Here is a 17,418-nt window from a genome sequence, read left to right as displayed (position 1 = left end):
GAAAAGCCAACTGACATTTACTCCTGAGATGCTGATCTGTTGCACCCTCTACAACCACTGTGATTATTATTATTATTTGACCCTGCTGGTCATCTATGAATGTTTGAACATCTTGGCCATTTTCTGTTATAATCTCAACCAGCACAGCCAAAAGAGGACTGGCCACCCCTCAGAACCTGGTTCCTCTCTAGGTTTCTTCCTAGGTTCCTGCCTTTCTAGGGAGTTTTTCCTAGCCACCATGTTTCTACATCTGCATTACTTGCTGTTTGGGGTTTTAGGCTGAGTTTCTGTACAGCACGTTGTGACATCGGCTAATATAAAAAGGGCTTTATAAATACATTTGATTGAATTTGATTGAGTATTTGTAGATGAAAGTGCGTGTTTTGCGTACGTTAATGTTGTAAATATACAAGTTCTGGAGTTCCTTAAACAAAGGTGCAAATGGAGCCAGGTAATTAGAGGAGGAGGCTAGTCTTGCAAATGTATTTTGTATGATGAGTAATTTGTGTGGATAGGAGGCATATGTGCTGGCCCAGACAATATTACAGTAAATAAGATATGGTAAATTAAGCTACGATATAGTATAGAGTTAGAAAGCAAGCCTGATGAACCAAACCACTAATACCAACAGATTTCACCACTTTGCTGCAGACAAACTGAATATGACCTTTCCAGGACAACTGTTCATCAATTATAACTCAGGCTAATCTAGTGGATGTGACTTGTTCCATTTAATTCCCACCAATTGAGATTCTGGCTCTTTATTTTAACCACATTTCTTATCCTTACTAGTGAATAAAATAAAGTTAGAGGTTTTTACATTTAAAGATCATTTGTTTATCTGGAACCATTCAGAAAATGTGTCCATGCCTGAGTTGGCTTCGTTAATTAGTGAATACAAATGATTGTGTGGAAAAAATCTACTTGGTATCCTCGGCAAAGAGAATGGGAAGTACTGTAGAAGACACAGCAGCAAGGTCATTGATATAGATTAGGAATAACAAAGGTACAAAGGTCCCATGGCACGCCACAGGATGTCTTGGCCCTAAGGGATGGGTTAGAAACGAGTGAAAAGCATGAGCTGATGCACAACCCAAAAATGTTTGTCCAGGTGTTGTTTAACGGAAAGTCAACTGTATACAAAGAAAGAAAAGAAGTTGCACACTATATGAGGGAGAAATAGAGGGGGTTAGAAGTAGTGAAGGAAGACAGAGGTTAGTCTTGCGTTTTGAGAGGGGGAGTGAGACAGCATGTTGAGTTAGTAGTAGTCGTAGTTGACGTCGGCTCCGTGACGGTGTGCCCCTCTGTCTCGGGGTCCAATGGGAGAGTTCTCATCATAATGGTGCTGGCGACCCTGATCGCTGGACCGCGCGTGGTCCATCCAGTAGGACAGGTCCGCCTCCAGTCTCTGGTGGGGGAAACACGACCACAACCTCTCAACTTTAGCCCAACTCAAAAGATCTGAAACATTGGAAATGTGCAAAAAATATCGTAACATTTCCACTCCACTCATTAGAGAGCAGGGTTATGCAATCAACTTGTTGCTCATACCCATCAGATCCTTTCAGATCTACTTGATTACTTAGCGGGTAAGGGAGTAGGAGCGAGGGTGTAAGGGAGAAGGAGCTAGGGGGTAAGGGAGAAGGAGCTAGGGGGTAAGAGGGTAGGAGCGAGGGTGTAAGGGAGAAGGAGCTAGGGGGTAAGGGAGAAGGAGCTAGGGGGTAAGGGGGTAGGAGCGAGGGTGTAAGGGAGAAGGAGCTAGGGGGTAAGGGGGTAGGAGCTAGGATCTAGGGGGTAAGGAGATAGGGTGTAAGGGACTATGGGGTTGATTTGCTAGTCAGCAGATGTTTTGGAGATGACTTGAACAGGACAGCTGCTATGGGGAGTATAAACCAACATGGTTTAAAATGCAGAGGCTGTCGGATCCAACAGCAAGAGAGGCAGGTTCAGGCAACAGGAAATCACACATACCCAGGAAGTCATTAAAGCAGTCCTACTGATTGACCTACAGGAGCTGTCAGCTGTCTACAGGAGCTGTCAACTGTCTACAGGAGCTGTCAGCTGTCTACAGGAGCTGTCAACTGTCTACAGGAGCTGTCAGCTGTCTACAGGAGCTGTCAGCTGTCTACAGGAGCTGTCAACTGTCTACAGGAGCTGTCAACTGTCTACAGGAGCTGTCAGCTGTCTACAGGAGCTGTCAGCTGTCTACAGGAGCTGTCAACTGTCTACAGGAGCTGTCAGCTGTCTACAGGAGCTGTCAACTGTCTACAGGAGCTGTCAGCTGTCTACAGGAGCTGTCAACTGTCTACAGGAGCTGTCAGCTGTCTACAGGAGCTGTCAACTGTCTACAGGAGCTGTCAACTGTCTACAGGAGCTGTCAGCTGTCTACAGGAGCTGTCAGCTGTCTACAGGAGCTGTCAACTGTCTACAGGAGCTGTCAACTGTCTACAGGAGCTGTCAACTGTCTACAGGAGCTGTCAGCTGTCTACAGGAGCTGTCAACTGTCTACAGGAGCTGTCAGCTGTCTACAGGAGGTGTCAACTGTCTACAGGAGCTGTCAACTGTCTACAGGAGCTGTCTACAGGAGCTGTCAGCTGTCTACAGGAGCTGTCTACAGGAGCTGTCAACTGTCTACAGGAACTGTCAGCTGTCTACAGGAGCTGTCAACTGTCTACAGGAGCTGTCAACTGTCTACAGGAGCTGTCAACTGTCTACATGAGCTGTCAGCTGTCTACAGGAGCTGTCTACAGCAGCTGTCAACTGTCTACAGCAGCTGTCAGCTGTCTACAGGAGCTGTCAGCTGTCTACAGGAGCTGTCAGCTGTCTACAGGAGCTGTCAGCTGTCTACCGGAGCTGTCAGCTGTCTACAGGAGCTGTCAACTGTCTACATGAGCTGTCAGCTGTCTACAGGAGCTGTCAACTGTCTACAGGATCTGTCAACTGTCTACAGGAGCTGTCAGCTGTCTACAGGAGCTGTCAACTGTCTACAGGAGCTGCCAGCTGTCTACAGGAGCTGTCAACTGTCTACAGGAGCCGCCAGCTGTCTACAGGAGCTGTCAACTGTCTACAGGAGCTGTCAGCTGTCTACAGGAGCTGTCAACTGTCTACAGGAGCTGTCAACTGTCTACAGGAGCTATCAGCTGTCTACAGGAGCTGTCAACTGTCTACAGGAGCTGTCAACTGCCTACAGGAACTGTCTACAGGAGCTGTCAGCTGTCTACAGGAGCTGTCAACTGTCTACAGGAGCTGTCTACAGGAGCTGTCAACTGTCTACAGGAGCTGTCTACAGGAGCTGTCAACTGTCTACAGGAGCTGTCAGCTGTCTACAGGAGCTGTCAACTGTCTACAGGAGCTGTCAACTGTCTACAGGAGCTGTCAACTGTCTACAGGAGCTGTCAACTGTCTACAGGAGCTGTCAACTGTCTACAGGAGCTGTCAGCTGTCTACAGGAGCTGTCAGCTGTCTACAGGAGCTGTCAGCTGTCTACAGGAGCTGTCAGCTGTCTACAGGAGCTGTCAGCTGTCTACAGGAGCTGTCAACTGTCTACAGGAGCTGTCAGCTGTCTACAGGAGCTGTCAACTGTCTACAGGAGCTGTCAACTGTCTACAGGAGCTGTCAACTGTCTACAGGAGCTGTCAGCTGTCTACAGGAGCTGTCAGCTGTTTACAGGAGCTGTCAACTGTCTACAGGAGCTGTCAGCTGTCTACAGGAGCTGTCAACTGTCTACAGGAGCTGTCAGCTGTCTACAGGAGCTGTCAACTGTCTACAGGAGCTGTCAACTGTCTACAGGAGGTGTCAACTGTCTACAGGAGCTGTCAACTGTCTACAGGAGCTGTCTACAGGAGCTGTCAGCTGTCTACAGGAGCTGTCAACTGTCTACAGGAGCTGTCTACAGGAGCTGTCAACTGTCTACAGGAACTGTCAGCTGTCTACAGGAGCTGTCAACTGTCTACAGGAGCTGTCAACTGTCTACATGAGCTGTCAGCTGTCTACATGAGCTGTCAGCTGTCTACAGGAGCTGTCAACTGTCTACAGGAGCTGTCTACAGCAGCTGTCAACTGTCTACAGCAGCTGTCAGCTGTCTACAGGAGCTGTCAGCTGTCTACAGGAGCTGTCAGCTGTCTACAGGAGCTGTCAGCTGTCTACCGGAGCTGTCAGCTGTCTACAGGAGCTGTCAACTGTCTACAGGAGCTGTCAGCTGTCTACAGGAGCTGTCAACTGTCTACAGGATCTGTCAACTGTCTACAGGAACTGTCAGCTGTCTACAGGAGCTGTCAACTGTCTACAGGAGCTGCCAGCTGTCTACAGGAGCTGTCAACTGTCTACAGGAGCCGCCAGCTGTCTACAGGAGCTGTCAACTGTCTACAGGAGCTGTCAGCTGTCTACAGGAGCTGTCAACTGTCTACAGGAGCTGTTAACTGTCTACAGGAGCTATCAGCTGTCTACAGGAGCTGTCAACTGTCTACAGGAGCTGTCAACTGTCTACAGGAGCTGTCAACTGCCTACAGGAACTGTCTACAGGAGCTGTCAGCTGTCTACAGGAGCTGTCAACTGTCTACAGGAGCTGTCTACAGGAGCTGTCAACTGTCTACAGGAGCTGTCAGCTGTCTACAGGAGCTGTCAACTGTCTACAGGAGCTGTCAACTGTCTACAGGAGCTGTCTACAGGAGCTGTCAACTGTCTACAGCAGCTGTCAACTGTCTACAGGAGCTGTCAACTGTCTACAGCAGCTGTCAACTGTCTACAGGAGCTGTCTACAGGAGCTGTCAGCTGTCTACAGCAGCTGTCAACTGTCTACAGGAGCTGTCAACTGTCTACAGCAGCTGTCAGCTGTCTACAGGAGCTGTCTACAGGAGCTGTCAACTGTCTACAGCAGCTGTCAACTGTCTACAGGAGCTATCAGCTGTCTACAGGAGCTGTCTACAGGAGCTGTCTACAGGAGTTGTCAGCTGTCTACAGGAGCTGTCAGCTGTCTACAGGAGCTGTCAGCTGTCTACAGCAACTGTCAACTGTCTACAGGAGCTGTCAACTGTCTACAGGAGCTGTCAACTGTCTACAGGAGCTGTCAACTGTCTACAGCAGCTGTCAACTGTCTACAGCAGCTGTCAACTGTCTACAAAACTGAGGAGCAAACAACTTTCTCCTTCCTTTACTTTATTCATAACCTCTACTTCTCAATACCTCTCTCTCTCTCTGTCTGTCTCTCTGTTTCGTCTCCCCCAATCTCTGTCAATCTTTCTGACTTGTTTTTGCCAAAGATTTTCTCCCTGGTCCTGGTGTTTCTAAAGATCTCCATTGGAATCATTGATCTGGAAGAAACATAGCTAGAGAGGGGAAAAAAAGCTTGAAAGTGTTTGCGTGCGTGTGTGTATTCAAGGTGTGTCAGGCCCAGTGATGTCCATAGTGGTGGAGAATAATTATCTTCTTTGAATAGAGTCTCTAGGTCCCGCTGTGACAGAAACATCCATCTGCTTTTATCCAGTCTAATAACGACAACAAATTAGCCTGGGCATTATCCCTCCTTCCCTCCCGCCCGCCCGCCCGCCCACCTACCCAACCCACCCTCCCACCATCCCGCCCGCCCAACCACCCTCCCTCCTGCCCGCCCACCCACCCACCCTCCCTCCACACCCGCCCACCCACCCTCCCTCCCACCCCCTCCCTCCCCCGCACACCCGCCCACCCACCCTCCCGCCCGCCCACCCACCCACCCTACCACCCACACTTCCTCCCTCCCTCCCGCCCACCCACCCACCCACCCACCCTCCCTCCCTCCCGCCCGCCCGCACACCCGCCCACCCACCCTCCCGCCCCGCCCACCCACCCACCCTACCACCCACACTTCCTCCCTCCCTCCCGCCCACCCACCCACCCACCCTCCCTCCCTCCCTCCCACCCACCCACACTTCCTCCCTCCCTCCCTCCCACCCACCCACCCAGTTCCTCAGCTCTGTTCATTTCCTCCTCTATATTTGTCAGTTCCTCAGCTCTGTTCATTTCCTCCTCTATATTTGTCAGTTCCTCAGCTCTGTTCATTTCCTCCTCTATATTTGTCAGTTCCTCAGCTCTGTTCATTTCCTCCTCTATATTTGTCAGTTCCTCAGCTCTGTTCATTTCCTCCTCTATATTTGTCAGTTCCTCAGCTCTGTTCATTTCCTCCTCTATATTTGTCAGTTCCTCAGCTCTGTTCATTTCCTCCTCTATATTTGTCAGTTCCTCAGCTCTGTTCATTTCCTCCTCTATATTTGTCAGTTCCTCAGCTCTGTTCATTTCCTCCTCTATATTTGTCAGTTCCTCAGCTCTGTTCATTTCCTCCTCTATATTTGTCAGTTCCTCAGCTCTGTTCATTTCCTCCTCTATATTTGTCAGTTCCTCAGCTCTGTTCATTTCCTCCTCTATATTTGTCAGTTCCTCAGCTCTGTTCATTTCCTCCTCTATATTTGTCAGTTCCTCAGCTCTGTTCATTTCCTCCTCTATATTTGTCAGTTCCTCAGCTCTGTTCATTTCCTCCTCTATATTTGTCAGTTCCTCAGCTCTGTTCATTTCCTCCTCTATATTTGTCAGTTCCTCAGCTCTGTTCATTTCCTCCTCTATATTTGTCAGTTCCTCAGCTCTGTTCATTTCCTCCTCTATATTTGTCAGTTCCTCAGCTCTGTTCATTTCCTCCTCTATATTTGTCAGTTCCTCAGCTCTGTTCATTTCCTCCTCTATATTTGTCAGTTCCTCAGCTCTGTTCATTTCCTCCTCTATATTTGTCAGTTCCTCAGCTCTGTTCATTTCCTCCTCTATATTTGTCAGTTCCTCAGCTCTGTTCATTTCCTCCTCTATATTTGTCAGTTCCTCAGCTCTGTTCATTTCCTCCTCTATATTTGTCAGTTCCTCAGCTCTGTTCATTTCCTCCTCTATATTTGTCAGTTCCTCAGCTCTGTTCATTTCCTCCTCTATATTTGTCAGTTCCTCAGCTCTGTTCATTTCCTCCTCTATATGTCAGTTCCTCAGCTCTGTTCATTTCCTCCTCTATATTTGTCAGTTCCTCAGCTCTGTTCATTTCCTCCTCTATATTTGTCAGTTCCTCAGCTCTGTTCATTTCCTCCTCTATATTTGTCAGTTCCTCAGCTCTGTTCATTTCCTCCTCTATATTTGTCAGTTCCTCAGCTCTGTTCCCAGCTGCTGCATTGGATTGTTTTTGTCGTTCATATTAGTTTGCTGATGCTGTTCCTGTCTCTTTCCATGTCCGTCTTTATTAAATGTTTTACTCCCCGTACCTTCGTCTCTCCAGCGTCATGTCATGTGACGTAGCTATGTGGTTTGTGTTTGCAGTTTTGCCTAGTTGTTGAACGTGTTCCATTGCACAAGTCCTCCATCATTCAACCTACGTAGTGTATGTCCTTGCACCTATGACTGGGCAGTATGGCTTTACTGCACAGACCTGTACCTTAGAGACAATTTGCACCTTAAAAATGATTTGCACTGACTAACCACACATCCAACCCTCTTGCTCACACCCCCACACACACACACACACACACACACACACGGTAGTAGAATCAATAGAAAACAATTGCACAGCACTGTTGCCTGTGTGTATGTACAGTCCATTATTACTATGCTGCCTCTTCTACTACTTGTCATTGATTAATATACTGCATTGTTGTGGGCGTAGGCACGTAGGCATTTCGCTGGGCCTTTATTACCAGCGGTAAACTGTGTATAAGATGAATAGATTTGATTCGACTTAGTACACTGGCATTTTGCCATAATATGAGTTTTTCTCACACAGTTACTTTAGATCTTAGTGCTTTGTATAATGTCTGTTCTCCCCCATGTAGCTGTGGGTGGCTACTAGTGTGTTGTGCAGTGGACTGTTTCTCATAGGCCTATTCTTCTACGGAGCGTAGTACTGTTTACCCTATCCCATATCTGGGGCCAGGAGTTTTTACAACCTTGTGACCTAATCATATAACATATGCAATACTATGATAATGGCCCATAGTAGGGTTAGGTCACAGTGTCAGATTAAACTCAAGGCCTTACCCCATTCCGTGACCCCTCTCTTCGCTGTTTCAGGGGGTTGGAATATGCACAAAAAAAAACACATTCCCATTTCACACAAGTACACACTTGTACATGTGTGAAATACGGCAAATGTAAGCACCTGCCAAATTATTATTATTATTTATTATTCAACCCTCTTGGCCCGCTCACCGTCTCGTCGAAGCCCATGTACATGAACTGCATGATCCACTGCTGCACATCTGGCCTGCTGCGGTCCCAAATGTTCCTCTTGGGCCGCCGTAGCTTGGCCAGGAACTCTTTGGCCTTGGCGGGAGCAACAGCCACCCTGTACTTAGGTGAAGCGCTACCGTCACCCACCACTGGGGGGAGGCAGAGAGGAGACTTGTAATGGCAGTAGAATGTAAAGTAGGTGCAGTGTTAAATGTGTGTATGTAAAAACTATCTGTGAATATTACCATCTCTTTTCTTCAGGATCTTGTGAAGGCTGCTCTCACTGGAAACATCTGATAAAGAGAGTCAATAGAACACTTAGTGGGGTTAATGTGGGTTAATGTTTAGCCTAGAATCCCTTTAGCAAGTAATGGAGACTACTGTACATTTACATTTACATTTAAGTCATTTAGCAGACGCTCTTATCCAGAGCGACTTACAAATTGGTGCATTCACATTGTAAGTCTATTGTGATTATAAAGTTAGATTGTGGTGTGATAAATCCCAGCTCATTCAGTAAAGGCTTAGCACACACACACACAAACAGCCAGAAGTGGAGCACATGGATGAGATTATAGGAAATGGTTTGCAGGAGTCTAAGTTGCAAATCAGCGATTTCCCCACTAAACTTTTTTTTAATCTGCCGACAGTAGTACTCTGTCTAGAGAGGAGGCGGGGTGTTTGCTATTTGCTACCTCACATTTACATGAATGATGAATGAGACTTTCCACTGAGAGATCTGCCTGGTCTGCTTTCTTTCCGTACCTCGCTCTCCCTCTTTCTCTCTTCTTCCCTGTCTAGGCAACCTGTCTCACTCATTAAAATGGTGGGAAAGAGACAGCTAGAAAAGCCTTTTGAGGTGAAAGGGATTCATGGAATTTCCATGGCCAGCTAGTTTTCAGTGACACATTAAGTCCATTGTCACGTGTCTCCTGTTTTAGAATATACAGTGTCTTCAGAAAGTATTCACACACTGACGTTTTCCATATGTTGTTGTGTTACAGCCTGAATTTAAAATGGATTTTACATTTACACTTTGTTCCACTGATCTACACACAAGGTCCCACAATGCTAAAGTGAAATTTAGTTTTAGGAATTTTTAGAAATGAATACAAAATGCAAAGCTGAACTGACTTTGAGTCAATAAGTATCATCAATACAGTCAGGAGTAAAAATGTGCTTAACAAGTCACAGAAGTTGCATGGACTCACTGTGTGCAATAATTGTGATTAACATGATTTTTAAATGACTATCCCATCTCAGTACACCACACATATAATTATCTGTAAGGTCCCTCAGTCGAGCTGTGAATGAAAACCAGGGAGGTTTTCAATACCTCGCAAAGAAGAGCACCTATTAGATAACAAAGAAGAGCACCTATTAGATAACAAAGAAGAGCACCTATTAGATAACAAAGAAGAGCACCTATTAGATAACAAAGAAGAGCACCTATTAGATAACAAAGAAGAGCACCTATTAGATAACAAAGAAGAGCACCTATTAGATAACAAAGAAGAGCTCCTATTAGATAACAAAGAAGAGCACCTATTAGATAACAAAGAAGAGCACCTATTAGATAACAAAGAAGAGCACCTATTAGATAACAAAGAAGAGCACCTATTAGATAACAAAGAAGAGCACCTATTAGATAACAAAGAAGAGCTCCTATTAGATAACAAAGAGCACCTATTAGATAACAAAGAAGAGCACCTATTAGATAACAAAGAAGAGCTCCTATTAGATAACAAAGAAGAGCACCTATTAGATAACAAAGAAGAGCACCTATTAGATAACAAAGAAGAGCACCTATTAGATAACAAAGAAGAGCTCCTATTAGATAACAAAGAAGAGCACCTATTAGATAACAAAGAAGAGCACCTATTAGATAACAAAGAAGAGCACCTATTAGATAACAAAGAAGAGCTCCTATTAGATAACAAAGAAGAGCACCTATTAGATAACAAAGAAAAGCAGACACTGAATATCCCTTTGAGCCTGGTGAAGTTATCAATTACGCTTTGGATGGTGTATCAATACACCCAGTCACTACAAAATACAGGCGTATATCCTAACTCAGTTCCGGGAGGGGAAGGAAACTGCTCTGGGACTTCACCACGAGGCCAATGTTGATTTTAAAACAGTTACAGAGTTCGATGGCTGTGATAGTGGAGAAAACTGAGGATGGATCAACATTGTAGTTACTCCACGATTACTAACCTAAATGACAGAGTGAAAAGAAGGAAATCTGTACAGAATAAAAATATTCAAAAACATGCATCCTGTTTGCAACAAGACATTGAAGTAATACTGCAAAGAATTACACTTTTTATCCTCAATACAAAGCATTATGTTTGGGGCAAATCCAACACAGCACGTTACTGTGTACCACTCTTCATATGTTCAAGCATGGCGGTGGCTGCATCATGTTATGGGTATGCTCCTCATCGGCAAGGACTAGGGAGTTTGTTTAAGATTTTTTTTAAACGAACGGAATAGAGCCAAGCACAGGCAAAATCATAGAGGAAGACCTGGTTTAGTCTGCTTTCCAACAGACACTGGGAGACAAATTCACCTTTCAGCAGGAAATTTTATTCCCCACTGTCTCAAACAACTGCAAAGACAAAGAAATGTTTACACAAGCACCTATATTTATACCCTCCTACTAGGAGGAGTCAACTCCTTGCACATCTAGACAGCCAATCCATCTCTGCTGCTAAGTCAGGAAATGAATTGGTTCCTCTCATTAGTGTCGTCACGGTCCTGCCTCTTATATGTGTGTCATAGGAATGTTCCTTCTCACTTCATCAGACCAGCAGAACTCGGGATGAATTCCTCATTCCTCCCAACTCCACTGGCAGTCCTACACTATCAGTGACTGAAACCAGACTGTTGCCCTTTGCCCCCCCCCCCCCCCCAGGAGCCATGAGATTTAACAATACCAACTAGTTCTGGTATAGTAACATGAATAAGTATTTATTTCAAGCTAGATTCCACAACCACACAAGAGAAAGAAATGTGTTACGCATTCATGCATTATGCAGAAATAACTCACCTTAGATAATTCAAATACCCAATAAAACTTCATAAAACATACCATCAACCTTCAAACTTTAAGTTTTTAAATAACTATATGAATAAACAATTCAGTGCTTCAGAAGCTTTGTTAATCTAAGTCTGGTTCCATATGGGTGAAATCAAATTATCTAGCATAGTAGGAGGTTTGGTGGGACAGAGTGATAGATGGGAGGAGATGGAGACAGAAAGATTGTTGAAAGAAAGGAGCTAGAGAGAGAGGTAGACAGGAAGAGAAAGCGAGAGTTACCTCACCTGCGAAGGCCAGCAATGTGAGCAGAGCGGTGAGCCCTACCAACCTCAGATAAAGCCGCTGAGAAGCCATGGTGTCCCCTTCGCTCTCGCGTTCTGACCCGTCTAATGGCAACACACACCACAAACACACAGATACAGGGGGCGCAGTTGGGGCCGCGAGCCAAACGTTCCGATCGGAAACTGGCCCGTAGTGGCTTAATGTCGTTTATCCCAAAATCCAACCCACAGAAACAGGCCTGACTGAAGTAGTGTTTTTTCTTCTAATGGAATGTTAATGTGTGTTAATGTTAATGTTTTTTTTCCATCCAGTAAGTACAGCAGCAGCAGTGAGAGAGGGATGTTAACGTGTGTTAATGTTAATGAGTTCTTTTCCATCCAGTAAGTACAGCAGCAGCAGTGAGAGAGGAATGTTAATGTGTGCCTGGGGTTCTTTTCCATCCAGTAAGTACAGCAGCAGCAGTGAGAGAGGAATTTTAACCGTATAGCTGCTGTTCTCCTTATACAGTGTATACCAAAGGTGAACTTGCAAACTTGAGCCAACGATAAACCTCTGAATTATTACCACCCAATTAAGTCGACTGAATTAACGTTGCTGAGAGTGTCAAAATGGAGGCTGTAGTGGTGGAACGAGTAAGTGCACCCAGCAGTGGAGAGAGAGAGAGAGAGAGAGAGAGAGAGAGAGAGAGAGAGAGAGAGAGAGAGAGAGAGAGAGAGAGAGAGAGAGAGAGAGAGAGAGAGAGAATATCAGCACAAAGAACTAGCTATGCAACATGGAGATCTATGGATAAACCACTTCTCCAACCTTTTTGGACAAGAGCAGAAGCATAAACATGATAGAGTGTGCAAAGCTGTCATCAAGGCAAAGGGTGGCTATTTGAAGAATCTCAAATATAGAATATATTTGGATTTGTTTAACACTTTTTTGGTTACTACATGATTCTGTATGTGTTATTTCATACTTTTGATGTCTTCACTATTATTCTATAATGTAGAAAATAGTAAAAATAAAACCCTTGAATGAGTAGGTGTTCTAAAACATTTGCCGGATCAATAACACATCTTAGAATCAGCTATTAAAGAAACCAGAAACCCTTGGATTCTACAATTACATTGACTGAACGACAGGACAAAATACAAACTGTCCAACCCAAAAAGCCCTGTGGTGTTGATGGTAAAAAATATACAGACCACAAATTCAACTTGGATATACTCAAACTCTGCAATATTATCCTCAGCTCTGGCATCTTGCTCAATATTTGGATCCAAGGTCTGATCACCCCAATCCAGAAAAGTCGAGACAAATTTGACCCAAATAATTACTGCAGGATCTGTGTCAAATGTAACCTCGGAAAAATCCTCTACAGTATCATCAACAGCAGACTCCAACATTTCCTCAGTGAGCAAATGTCAAATTGTCTTCTTACTAAAATACCGTACAACAAACCACCACCTTGCAGACTCTAACTGACAAACAAACCAAAACCAAAGCAAAGTATTCTCATGCTTTATTGATTTCAAAAAAAGTATTTGACTCAATTTTTGCAGAGGGCCTGTTTTATAAACTGATGGAAAGCGGTGTTGGGGAGGAAACCTACAATATTATGAAATTTAAACAAACAATATGTGTGCAATCAGAATAAACACACAGATGTCTTCCCGAAGGGGTGTGTCTTCCCGAAGGGGTGTGTTTTCCCGAAGGGGTGTGTTTTCCCAAAGGGGTGTGTCTTCCCGAACGGGTGTGTCTTCCCGAAGGGGTGTGTCTTCCCGAACGGGTGTGTCTTCCCGAAGGGGTGTGTCTTCCCTAAATGGTGTGTCTTCCCGAAGGGGTGTGTCTTCCCAAAGGGCTGTGGCTTCCCTAAAGGGTGTGTCTTCCCTAAAGGGGTGTGCCTTCCCGAAGGGGTGTGTCTTCCCTAAAGGGTGTGTCTTCCCAAAGGGGTGTGTCTTCCCTAAAGGGTGTGTCTTCCCGAAGGGGTGTGTCTTCCCGAAGGGGTGTGTCTTCCCTAAAGGGTGTGTCTTCCCAAAGGGGTGTGTCTTCCCAAAGGGTGTGTCTTCCCGAAGTGGTGTGTCTTCCCGAAGGGGTGTGTCTTCCCGAAGGGGTGTGGGTTCTACAGGAATGCATCTTGAACCCCACCCTATTCAACATTTATATCAATGATTTGGCGAGAGCACTAGAACATTCTGCAGCACCCGGACTCACCCTACTAGACTGAAATCAAATGTCTACCATCTAATGTCTACTGTTTGCAGATTATCTGATGATTCTGTCACCAACCAAGGAGGGCCTACAGCAGCATCTACATCTTCCTTGCAAGATTCTGTCAGACCTGGGCCAGTAAATCTCAGTCAAACAAAAGTAATGGTGTTCCAAAAAAAGTTCCAGTTGCCAGGACAACAAATACTAATTCTATCTATCTAGACACCGATGCCCTAGAGCACACAAATAATTATACCTACCTTGGCCTAAACATCAACACCACCATCACGTCTACTCCCGCTCCCTGGTGCTGGACGTCACCAGTCTACTAAGCACTGGTCCTGGCAACCCATCTTTACGCACACCTGCGTCTCATCATCAGCCACACCTTGACTTCATTCATTCCTGATTACTTACCCTTCATATAGCACTATTTTGTTATCAGTTATCAGGTAAAAAATGTTTTGTAATTCTATTAACTCACCCAAATCTTAAATGCCCAGATAAATCTACCCTGAATGATTTGATATTGACAAATGTTCCACATAAATATTCTGCGGTTGGTGTTTTTTATAATGATTTAAGTGACCATTGTGTTGTTGTTGCTTTTAGAAATACTAAGGTTCCTAAGACAAACCCACGTTTTATTCGTAAGAGAAATTTGAAGTGTTTTAATGAGCAGGCTTTCTTTCATGATTTGTTTTATTTTGACTGGGGCAAGATTGAGCTTTTCCCTGATGTGGAAACTGCCTGGAAATTCTTTCTTGATGGTTTTTCCCCAATAGTAAACAAACATGCCCCATTCTGCAGGTTCAGGGTTAAAGGGCGGGATAATCCATGGTTTTCTTCTGAGCTGTCTTGTATTATTCACGACTGTAAACTAGCCTGGGCTAAAGCAAGGAAATCATGTTCTGATGCTGATTGGCTTATTTTTAGGCTGTTATGAAACACGTCTTTTCTTCTCAGGAAGGCCAAGTCTGAATATTTTATGTCTGTTACCACTGATAACCTGAATGACCCTAGAACGTTTCGGAAGGATATTAAGTCTATGTTTGGTAACAGTAATGTTAATGAATTACCGTCATGTGTTTTGAAGGACTCTGTTGCTGTATATGACAAAACTGAAATGCTGAATTGTTTCAATGAGCACTTTGTATCATCTGGTAGGCTGTTTGATTCAGTGTCCTCTGTCTCTGTACAACCCTGTGTGGATGAACCAGTGAGAGCTGGTCAATCTTTGAGCTTTTTGCCATTCTCAGTGCAGGTGGTACATGAAGCCCTGAAATCCTTAGAACAGAGAAAGCCTGCAGGTCCTGATCATTCTCAGTGCAGGTGGTACATGAAGCCCTGAAATCCTTAGAACAGAGAAAGCCTGCAGGTCCTGATCATTCTCAGTGCAGGTGGTAGATGAAGCCCTGAAATCCTTAGAACATGAAAGCCCTGAAATCCTTAGATCAGATCAGAGAAAGCCTGCAGGTCCTGATCATTCTCAGTGCAGGTGGTACATGAAGCCCTGAAATCCTTAGAACAGAGAAAGCCTGCAGGTCCTGATCATTCTCAGTGCAGGAGGTACATAAAGCCCTGAAATCCTTAGAACAGAGAAGCCTGCAAATTCTCAGTGCAGGTGGTACATAAAGCCCTGAAATCCTTAGATCAGAGAAAGCCTGCAGGTCCTGATCTTTTGGATCCCTGCTTTTTAAATCTGGCAGCTGATTTCATAGCTGAACCACTTACATCTCTGTTCAATCTAACCCTGGAATGGAATGAAATCCTGAAGATCTGTAAATCAGCATTTGTCCGACCACTTTTAAAAGGGGGAGATCCAACTCTTTTCAATAATTATAGGCCAATCTCAAAGCTATCACCCCTGGTGAAAATACTTTAAACCCTTGTGAGTGAACAGCTAAAACAGTTTTATCAATGTACCAGGAAGACGCATATCACAATTACAGCAGCCATGAAGGTTTTAAATGATAACACTGAAGCCCTTGACAAAAAATAGCACTCTGTCTGACTTTTTATTGATCTCTCCTTTGATACAGTTGATCATGCTATACTAAAGGCAGAGATTGTCGAGTGTAACTATCTGTCTGATAGAACTGAGCAAGTTCTGTACTGGTGGTGCCCTGATCCCGCAGCTGAATCAACTTTAGAAGACGGCCCTGGCGCTTGCTGGACTTTCTTGGGCACCCTGAAGCCTTCTTCACAACAATTGAACCACTCTCCTTGAAGTTCTTGATGATCCGATAAATTGTTGATTTAGGTGCAATCTTACTGGCAGCAATACATATCCTTGCCTGTGAAACCCTTTTTGTGCAAAGCAATGATGACGGCACGTGTTTCCTTATAGGTAACCATGTTTGACAGAGGAAGAACAATGATTCCAAGCACCACCCTCCTTTTGTAGCTTCCAGTCTGTTATTCGAACTGAATCAGCATGACGGAGTGATCTCCAGCCTTGTCCACGTCAACACTCACACCTGTGTTAACGAGAGAATCACTGACATGATGTCAGCTGGTCCTTTTGTGGCAGGGATGAAATTAAGTGGAAATGTTTTTTGGGATTCAGTTCATTTGCATGGCAAAGATTACTTGCAATTAATTGCAATTTATCTGATCACTCTTAATTACATTCTGGAGTATATGCAAATTGCCATCATACAAACTGAGGCAGCAGACTTTTGTGAAAATGTATATTTGTGTCATTCTCAAAACTTTTGGCCACGGTCGTATACCCAGCCTTTGGAACTGTTTTCCTAGATCTGGCTACTATATTGTGTGCAATCCCAGCCACAAAATGTGTAACCTGCTGACACAAGAAAAGGTCAACCAATGTAAATATAACCTATATTTATCTGCCTATTTTTCCCCATTATTCGTACATTCTACTATTTGCATAATGTCACTTATGTAACATTTATCCGCTAATAATATAAATGTAAATGTTGTGAAACATTTTTATTGTTTCATGTTTATTGTTATTGTCTGGTTGTATTTGTCTTTGTTTTTATTTGATTAGTTGTTTTTTGTTTTAGTTCTTTCACTTGCTTTGACAATGTAAACACATTTCCCATGCCAATAAAGCCATTGAATTGAATGAACCCTTACGTGTAAAACATGACTCGCTACTATGTTTAACAGCAGAGAAAACCCCTTAAATTATATTTTTTCAACTTGAAATTTGATGACTTGTCCTAGAGTGACCCCAACATTAGAAAAAGTGAAACATCTCCTGTGTTCATATTTCCATGAAAGCTGTACACCACCGGGGTACAAAGATTGTCTTAGGGTCATTTTGACCCAGCAGTTATAAAATCATCTACACACCACAAAAACCACAAAGACACACACACACAATGAGAAATGGCGATTGTGTGCTACTGATTGCACTCAGCCAGCAGCTCCTGAAGAGGAAGATCACCATGGTTGGCACAGTTAGAAAGAACAAGCCTGAGCTCCCCCCTGCATTCCTCACAACAAGGTGGAGAGAGGCCTTCTCATCAAAGTTTGCCTTCACCCCACCACCACTCTAGTTTCTTACCTCCCAAAGAGGAACAAGAATGTGGTCCTCCTGAGCACACTGCACAAAACAGCTGAGATCACTGATTGTGAGGACAGGATGCCAGTCATCATCCTAGACTGTGGACAGGCATGGACAACCTGGACAAGGT

The 17,418-nt window shown here is 44.4% G+C and overlaps 1 protein-coding gene across 1 annotated transcript; it reads right to left on the bottom strand.

Annotated features, from left to right (window-relative positions):
• Positions 1-481: 481 nt before the first annotated feature.
• On the bottom strand, positions 482-11,785 carry ecrg4a (ECRG4 augurin precursor a). The gene is made up of 4 exons (XM_046361173.1): positions 11,554-11,785; positions 8,472-8,519; positions 8,206-8,375; positions 482-1,408 (listed from the first exon to the last, which is right to left on the bottom strand). The coding sequence occupies exons 1-4, from the start codon at positions 11,621-11,623 to the stop codon at positions 1,259-1,261; spliced, it is 438 nt and encodes a 145-aa protein (XP_046217129.1). The 5' UTR covers positions 11,624-11,785; the 3' UTR covers positions 482-1,258.
• Between the last annotated feature and the right edge of the window lie 5,633 nt (positions 11,786-17,418).

This window comes from Oncorhynchus gorbuscha, linkage group LG09, assembly GCF_021184085.1.
Source record: "Oncorhynchus gorbuscha isolate QuinsamMale2020 ecotype Even-year linkage group LG09, OgorEven_v1.0, whole genome shotgun sequence".
Taxonomy (NCBI): domain Eukaryota; kingdom Metazoa; phylum Chordata; class Actinopteri; order Salmoniformes; family Salmonidae; genus Oncorhynchus; species Oncorhynchus gorbuscha.
The sequence above is the reverse complement of the archived record's forward strand: the minus strand, read 5'-3'. Positions and strand labels throughout refer to the sequence as shown.

Bases quoted from the DNA above. Each gene is read 5' to 3' on its own strand.
- ecrg4a (XM_046361173.1), bottom strand. From the start codon at position 11,623: ATGGCTTCTCAGCGGCTTTATCTGAGGTTGGTAGGGCTCACCGCTCTG. The intron at 8,376-8,471 runs GTAATATTCACA...GCCTCCCCCCAG, and splicing joins GATCCTGAAGAAAAGAGATG to TGGTGGGTGACGGTAGCGCT. The intron at 1,409-8,205 runs GTGAGCGGGCCA...TTCCCCCACCAG, and splicing joins ACATGGGCTTCGACGAGACG to AGACTGGAGGCGGACCTGTC.